Source organism: Haliotis cracherodii, unplaced genomic scaffold (genome assembly GCF_022045235.1).
Source record: "Haliotis cracherodii isolate W230 unplaced genomic scaffold, xgHalCrac1.p SCAF_25, whole genome shotgun sequence".
Lineage (NCBI taxonomy): Eukaryota > Metazoa > Mollusca > Gastropoda > Lepetellida > Haliotidae > Haliotis > Haliotis cracherodii.
In genome coordinates, this window is record NW_027266281.1 from 8,935,723 (window position 1) to 8,944,525 (window position 8,803).

The window sequence follows — 8,803 nt, forward strand, 5'->3', positions numbered from 1 at the left end:
ACTTTGTAACAGATTACTTGTAACTAATAAATTAATATTAACATACTTTGGATAGTAACTGATGAAAACATTCATTTTCGACAGGCATAAATATTGTACCTTGCCTCGGGACATGTCACTTATTCCTTGAGTTTCATATACATTAATGTATAGAGGCACTGGGTGTGGTGCCAGCACACCAATGATCCAAGGCTAGGGACAACAACGAGGTCAAGGGACACTTTCGACCAAAGATCGGGATGCACACCTGTTACAGAATGTGTGATAAATGGGCCATTGGAACCCCTACATGGCTTTATTAAAAACTATCACTCCTAGAAGCATACATTGTTAAAACTAAAGTAAGTCAGGAGAACCTGACAGCATTCTCTACATGCACACGAGGGGGTGAAACACAGGTCATCACATGTGTCGGTCCATGTTACCTATCAGCGAATTTATGAAGATTCATGCCACATGTTGGGTATTTGTTGAGCCAATGGAACTTGGAATTCTAGCCATCCCCTTAACAGAAAAGTGGGTGAGGTTTTACGCCACTTTTAGCAATATCCCAGGAATATCACGGCGGGTGACATGAGAAATGAGCTTCACACGTTGTATACATGTCGGGAATCAAACCCGGTCCGCATGACGAGTGAACGCTTTATCCACGAGGCTACCCAACCGCCCCCGTTACAGAAGAGGTGTGTTCGCCATGTCTTAGGTATTAAGGGGCTCCATAGGGACATCATTATAACCATTTCGGTCGGTTCGGATGTCAGCGGATCATTTCTTTTTCCAAACGATTACAAGGATTATAAGGATTACAAGAGCTAATACAGGAGTTGTGATCCCAGCTATAAGATCCCTTTGACGTCTCGCTGCGTCCCGTCCATCTGGCGTAGGAGTAACTGTGGACTGTGTGGTGGATGTCGTGATGTGAGTCAGAGCACCTGCAGGGCAGTAGGACGAAGCAAACATCATCGACTCACTTAGGATAAATGTAATATCGTGACGATGTAGCAGCCAGTCAAGATATATGTCACTTGGAATGTCTAGTTAGGATGTAATTATACATAATGTAAGCACATAATGCAATAGGTAAACAATATTGAGTACATGGCACAAAATTGTAACGATTACGAAACTAACAAAATACGAAAGAAATACAAAGTTGCAGACACTTATCGTTCTTGACTCGTGTACTATTTGTTCTTACGTACCTTGGACGAGGTCATGGATACCCTCACACGACACGTTCCAACTGCGACTACTACAGGTGTAGATGAGACTGACCACCCCGAAATGTGAGCTTGTTACATTGAACTGTTTGGTCAATACATCATCTGAGATATTAGTAAATGTACGCTTGATGAGAGTGGTGTTGACACCCGTCGTCAACTCAATCAGAGAAGACTCGGAGCAGTAGCTATTGGAAAGGTTCAGTGTCAGTGTTACAGCATCTCCCTCATTGAGTGAGCTGGTGTTTGTGTCGCTGGTAATGCAACACGTTGGTCTCTCTGAAAATACATAGTGAACAACAATGGCAAAATATGAAGTAGTAAAACTACCAACTTGACCTCTTTACTCTTTAATTGTGTCCGTATCTACTAAGTCTCAAAGATGGGTATTTCCTCAGCTATGCCTGAGTGGCTAGTTGGTGATTCATTTGGGATGTACCAAATCACAAGTTAAGAACCTGATAATCATTCGTAATTTTAATGTACACGAAGTCTGTATGTTATTTTTGTGGTATCTGTGATGCTTTGTTTATATACAAGCAAGAGTGGGTACTTAAAGTTTTAATTATTCATTTTATGCGCTGATTATGTATTTGAAGTAATACTTGCGACTGTTCTCTTGCAACTCGGATCAGACAAGCTAATGAGCCTGGACTAGGGTCATGGTTAAGTTGAGACACCAAAATATAACATAAACTGTTTATACTTACTAAAAACAGTCACATGACAAGTCTCCTTTTTTGGATCATTTACACATTTCCAATCACCCCAATGAGGCTTTAGTGTCCGATGTATAGTGAGAATACTGGAAGATGTGTTGACGACTGATGCGTTGAAGTTACGAGACGGTATGCACTTTCCATCTATCAGATTACACGTTGCTGCAGTAGTTACACTGGGTGTTACGTAGGAGTGGGCGTTTGATCTACCTTCAACGTAACAGGTCAGGTTGACCGACGAGCCCAATTCAACCATTTCTGGACAGTGAAAACTGGGTGTACCTTTGTGAAAAAAATGTCCGAATTAGACACACATTTATTTGAGATATTATATTATGTAATAAACTGATCCGTGCAGCAGGATGTCACAGATTTCATGCAGGCAAAGATGGCACTTTCCAAATACAAACTCCATGAACCAATTCAGCTATTTCGAATAACTCATATTTTGGTCTACTTTCGTCCCTTAAATACCTCTAAATAAAAGAAAGTATGGATATATAATAAATGAAGGGACGGATAAAATATAATCATACGAATATAACCTACAGTATACGGTTACCATCAACAGGATAATTAAGATGGTCGAATGCAGGTATCCACCACATCGTTTGCTCTTCTGGAGAACTGTCATCTGTAAACACGTACATGGGGATCATTTTGGTACACATAAAAAGATAAATAGGAACTGACTGTAGAATATGATTCATAAGTTATGTGTTAGTGCTTACCGTTGCATTGGCAGAAGTTGTTAAGTTGTCATCGTGGGAACGTCAGATATTGGGTACTGTAACGATTAATATATATTATTTGTTTGTGCTTGCAGTTGCATTGGCAGAAGTAGTTTAGTTGTCATCATGTTAATTGTATGTATGGTGTAGTGGTAGATGTAATTGTTAGTGATATGGTAGTCATATTCATAAAACAACGGCATTGGATGTATGGCTGCGGTGGAAGTCAAACTAGCAATGATAGTAGTAGTGGCAGATTAGTGTAGGCGGTGTTTAGAGACAGTGGAGGTAGAATAGTTTTGTTCTCGAATTCAGAGTTATTCGCCCTTGTTGTGTACATGAACACTTCTGATTTTATCGATCGAGCAGTTTCCAGATGGAGCATTTCCTAGAAGGCTGGCGGTACCAATAGAAGAGAGACAAGAACGTGATTCCAGACCTTTTGACCCGACTTGTTTTTTAGCTAATGATCAAGCGCGGTTTGGATACCTGTTTGAAATCAACGAAATCCTGCCGACTTCCAACACTTTTCTGGACTCTTTCAAGACATTCAACAGAGACAATATTCGGAACTCAGCTAACATTAATTCAAGAGCCTGAGACTGTCACTTATTTGACCCATTGCCTTTTTTATTGTAACTGTGTGTTGGAATATAATGGTTTGATGATTCAGAGATCTTGTGTAATGATTTACTGATTTCACTGTTTGGTTCCATGGTTCTGGGAGCATTAGCCTCTTCGTCTTAATTTGAAAATAACTTCGTAACAGCAGATTTTGGGAAGTTGTTTTTGCTTATGGTGGTACTTGTAATGGTTGAGATGTTGCGATGGCAGCTGTACTGGTAGTGGCTTGATGACACAGATAGTTGTAGTTACTTGTTTAGTCATGTACTATCATAGCTGTTGTTGTTGCATAACACCAGTGACAAATGATCTGATATGGCCGAAGTAGATTTGCCTGCTCGTATCAGTTGATCAAATTATCTGCGACATTTGTTGGGGTTACTTCCTGTTGGTATTGTGAAACGTTTCCCTTCAAAATTGCATTTCATTTGAAAGAACTGCATACTAGTATCAACCTGATCAGCTACGAATGTCATGGCATGACAAGCGGGTTGTACCGACAATAATCACTGAGTATAATGATTGTAGTAGAAAAAGGCCAAACAGCAGCAGTAGTAGTAGTAGTAGTAGTAGTAGTAGCATCAGTAGTTGTAATAGTAGTAGTAGTCGTTGCAGAAGAAGTAAGTAGTAACATGAGTAGTAACATGAGTAGAGGAGAAATTAGTAGTAGTAGTAGTAGCTTTAGCATGAGCAGAAGCAGAAGTAGTAGTAGTAGTAGTAGTTAGTGAGTGAGTGAGTTGGGTTTAACGCCGCTTTTAACAGCATTCCAGTTATATCACGGCGTGTCAGCTTAATGTGGGAGGAAAGCCAGAAGTGATGCAGGTCTCAGACGTTTACCACTTCGGTGAAACTCACGGGCACGGGTATGGTGCTGACAAACCTAGAAACATAATCGTAGTAGTAGTAGTAGTAGTAGTAGTAGTAGTAGTAGTAGTAGTAGTAGCAGCAGAAATGGTAGTAGCAGTAGAAGTAGCAAAGGGGGTAGAGGAAGAAGTAACAACAAGTGTAGCAGAAGAATAATTATTATTATTATTAGAGAGTGAGTGAGTGAATATAGTTTTACGCCACTTTTAGCAACATTCCGGCAATATCACGGCGAGGGTCACCAGAAATAGGCTTCACACATTGCACCCATGTGGGGATTCGAACCCGGTTCTTCGGCGTGACGAGAGAACGCTTTAGCTGCTAGACTACCCCACTGCACTTTTTTATTATTAATATTCGTCGTCGTCGTCTTCGACGTAGTAGTAGTAGTAGTAGTAGTAGTAGTAGTAGTAGCAGTAGCATCAGTAGTTGTAATAGTAGTAGTAGTCGTTGCAGAAGAAGTAAGTAGTAACATGAGTAGTAACATGAGTAGAGGAGAAATTAGTAGTAGTAGTAGTAGTAGTTTTAGCATGAGTGAGTGAGTGAGTTAATATTTAAAGTCACATCGGCAATATTTCAGCCATATAGTGACTATATCAAATTAGACAATACTTCAATTTAGAATATAAACCTGTCGATAAAGGACAGTAAAGGTACTAGATTATCACAGATGTCGGTTTAAAACTAGTAAATGATCATAAAACTTCAGGATTCATATAATACAATACATTACAATACAACGTAAAAGTGGGCTATAGATCACCAGCAACCAAAAGGTAGGTCACCATACCGAGGACCATGGGGACTTACAGTACCTTTGCTACCTGCAAGGACAGTTTTAGCATGAGCAGAAGCAGAAGTAGTAGTAGTAGTAGTAGTAGTTAGTGAGTGATTTGGGTTTAACGCCGCTTTTAACAGTATTCCAGTTATATCACGGCGTGTCAGCTTAATGTGGGAGGAAAGCCAGAAGTGATGCAGGTCTCAGACGTTTACCACTTCGGTGAAACCCACGAGCACGGGTATGGTGCTGACAAACCTAGAAACATAATCGGGGCGAACCGGGATTCGAAAGTAGTAGTAGTAGTAGTAGTAGTAGTTGTAGTAGTAGTAGCAGCAGAAATGGTAGTAGCAGTAGAAGTAGCAAAGGGGGTAGAGGAAGAAGTAACAACAAGTGTAGCAGAAGAAGAATTATTATTATTATTAGTGAGTGAGTGAGTGAACATGGTTTTACGCCACTTTTATCAACATTCCGGCAATATCACGGCGAGGGTCACCAGAAATAGGCTTCACACATTGCACCCATGTGGGGATTCGAACCCGGTTCTTCGGCGTGACGAGCCAACGCTTTAGCTGCTACACTACCCCACTGCACTTTTTTATTATTAATATTCGTCGTCGTCGTCTTCGACGTAGTAGTAGTAGTAGTAGTAGGAGTAGTAGTAGTAAAAAAGAAGTAGAAGACAATGTAGTAAAATTAAGGTCGTAGTAGGGCAGTGAATGAGTGGAGTGAATGTTGTTTTACGTTGCAGTCAGCGATATTCCAGCAATATCACGAGGGCGTCAGTCAAGCCAGTAGTTGAACGTAATGTGCGTAGTTCACACGCAAACACAGAAACTCACACAGAAACTCGCCCGATGTTTAGCAAGAAGAGTTGCTAAGAGTTACAAATACCAGAGACTTGAAATATTTAGGCTTCTATTCTGTTCAGACTTATTCCGCGTGTAAACAGTAGTCACCGAGGTCTTGAGTTTAAATAATACAGCTAACTTCAGCAGGAGAGATGGCTGATGTGTGACGTGATTTCATTTCACCCCTTGATACTAGGTGCTAAACAGACAGACCACACGACAAGCATAGGCCGTTGCCTGTATATAATGTCATCAGGAGTACGTGTACAGTCAGTAAATGAAGGAAAAGAACAGCATTAGTGTCAATAGTTACACTTGTACATACTACATCAATACTAGATATAAATATTTCAAACTTAACGAAACATATACATACATCAGACTCCATCAAGGCTCCTCAGCTGACTGCAAACCTCGGGTACAATTTGAATTGCTACACTTAAACGTTTGATCGATAGATCGTGGTAATAGTATATTTTCTTTTGTACAGATTTGTTTGTTATCAGCATGCCCAACTGATAGTTTACCTGATTTTATGGTACGGGTACCCGGTATTGTTAGCGCTATGTTTTGTCCTACCAGTTGAGTTGCTGTACTGAGAATCCCCGCAGGTTGCTGTGGACCTACACGATCTCGGAATCCCGACAGGTTGCTCTGTACCAACTCAAACTGGGATTCCACATGGGTTTATGTGGACCTACTCAATCTGGGAATCCCCACAGGTTGCTGTGGACCTACTCTATCTGGGAAACCCCACAGGTTGCTGCAGACCTACGCAGTCTGGGAATCCCCACAGGTTGATGTGGACCTACTCTATCTGGGAATCCCCACAGGTTGTTGTAGACCTACTCTACCTGGGAATGCCCACTGGTTGCTATGGGCCTACTTTATCTGGGAATCCCCACAGGTTGCTGTGGACCAACTCTATCTTGGAATCCCCACAGGTTGCTATGGACCTACTCTATCTGGGAATCCCTACAGGTTGCTGTGCACCTACTCTATCTGGGAACCCCTACAGGTTGCTATGGACCTACTCTATCTGGGAATCCCCACAGGTTGCTGTGGACCTTCTCTATCTTGGAATCCCAACAGGTTGTTGTGGACCTACTCTATCTGGGAATCCCACATGTTGCTCTGGACCTACTCTATCTGGGAACCCCCACAGGTTGCTGAGGACCAAATCTATCTGGGAATCCCCACAGGTTGCTGTGGACCTACTCTATCTGGGAACCCCCACAGGTTGCTATGGCCCTTCTCTATCTTGGAATCCCAACGGGTTGCTGTGGACCTACTCTATCTGGGAATTCCACATGTTGCTCTGGACCTACTCTATCTGGAAATTCCCACAGGTTGCTGTGGACCTTCTCTATCTTGGAATCCCAACAGGTTGTTGTAGACCTACTCTATCTGGGAATCCCACAGGTTGCTTTTGATCTTCTCTATCTGGGAATACCACAGGTTGCTGTGGACCTACTCTATCTGGGAATCCCACATGTTGCTCTGGACCTACTCTATCTGGAAATTCCCACAGGTTGCTGTGGACCTTCTCTATCTTAGAATCCCAACAGGTTGTTGTAGACCTACTCTATCTGGGAATCCCACAGGTTGCTTTTGACCTACTCTATCTGGGAATCCCACATGTTGCTCTGGACCTACTCTATCTGGGAATCCCACATGTTGCTCTGGACCTACTCTACCTGGGAATCCAAACAGGTTGTTGTAGACCTACTCTATCTGGGAATCCCCACAGGCTGCTATGGACCTACCCTTACTGGAAATGCCCACATTGTGCTGTGGATCTGCTGCAACTGGGAATGCCCACAGGTTACTGTGGATCTCCTCTGTACGAGAATCTCCACAGGCTGCTGTGGACCTACTCTATCTGGGAATCCCCACAGGCTGCTGTTGATCTACTCTATCTGGGAATCCCTACAGGTTGATTGGGACCTACTCCAAATGGGAATCCCCACAGGTTGCTGTGGATTGAATGCGTCTATGACACTTGTGTCAACCTCTGGTCAGTGGCTCCAGTCGGACAATAATATGGTTTCCGAAGTTTCTGAACCTCTCGAATTTAAGATAATTACTTTGTAATATTTGATGCTTGATATTATGACGTCGGCAATGAATTTGAGGAAAACGTAATTGAGGAAGTTATCATTTCCCGGCTTACAAACTAGCACGCATACATGTTTTATACCGATAACATTTGTGAAAAAGATTCAAAGCCATTTCACACGGTGAATGATTTCCTTGAATAAATCAATAACTCTGTGTAAGGTCAGTCTATACGTAGTTAAATCAGAACGCAGAAATACAACTATGTTTGAATTTATGCAGTATTATATGGATTTAAACAAATATCTCAGAAACGTTATTGAAACATTCAAGGACCGGTCGGCTCGGAGTCAATGTAGTGTCAGTCTGTGTTGGACGGGGTATTTGTGTAATCTGTGGTATGGTATTTCTGTGGGCAACCAGTATCCAGTCGGCATAAGACGCTCTAGTGACTACACCACGCAGGCTGAAAACAATTATAATAATACTGGACTACATATTCTGTAATAATAATTACACTATACCGCCTTTAATCTGTAGCAACTAGGGGTTGTCGTACGTGTTTTGTTTTATCATCAAAGTGCATAAGGCAACGATTTAGACAGGTTCACGTTCCAATGAAACTGTCGCAGTACTATGCAATACTTTAAAATGTATTGTGATGGAATCAAAATAACGTTTCCAGTTATCGCAATGCCATTGCAATAGTGAAATGCGCTCACTTGTCACATCTATTTGAAACATATTATAACCGAGATTAACTTCATGATTTTATTGATAGGAATAAATGACACAATACATGCATAGTGCTGTTGAGTTGAACTGTGGTACATAACACTGCTACATAGGATTGTGTGTAAGCACATAATTTTAAGGTTGTCAATGAATGTGTGAACAATAATTGTAATTGCAGTCCCGGTATCCGTCAAAGTATTTGGTTTCAGTTTTAAGGCCACGA

General features: G+C 41.5%; 1 protein-coding gene across 1 annotated transcript; it reads right to left on the minus strand.

Annotated features, from left to right (window-relative positions):
* Positions 1 to 201: 201 nt before the first annotated feature.
* Positions 202 to 2,573, minus strand: LOC139472873 (uncharacterized). Its single transcript, XM_071255341.1, has 4 exons — positions 2,489 to 2,573; positions 1,931 to 2,221; positions 1,203 to 1,499; positions 202 to 932 (listed from the first exon to the last, which is right to left on the minus strand). Exons 1-4 carry the CDS (start codon positions 2,571 to 2,573, stop codon positions 766 to 768), a joined length of 840 nt encoding a protein of 279 aa, XP_071111442.1. The 3' UTR covers positions 202 to 765.
* Between the last annotated feature and the right edge of the window lie 6,230 nt (positions 2,574 to 8,803).

Excerpts from the sequence above, each read along its gene's own strand:
- LOC139472873 (XM_071255341.1), bottom strand. The coding sequence starts at position 2,573 with ATGACAGTTCTCCAGAAGAGCAAACGATGTGGTGGATACCTGCATTCG. Across the intron at positions 2,222-2,488 it reads GTTGATGGTAACCGTATACT|GTACACCCAGTTTTCACTGT; the intron begins GTAGGTTATATT and ends TTTTTCACAAAG. Across the intron at positions 1,500-1,930 it reads TTGTCATGTGACTGTTTTTA|AGAGACCAACGTGTTGCATT; the intron begins GTAAGTATAAAC and ends ATGTATTTTCAG.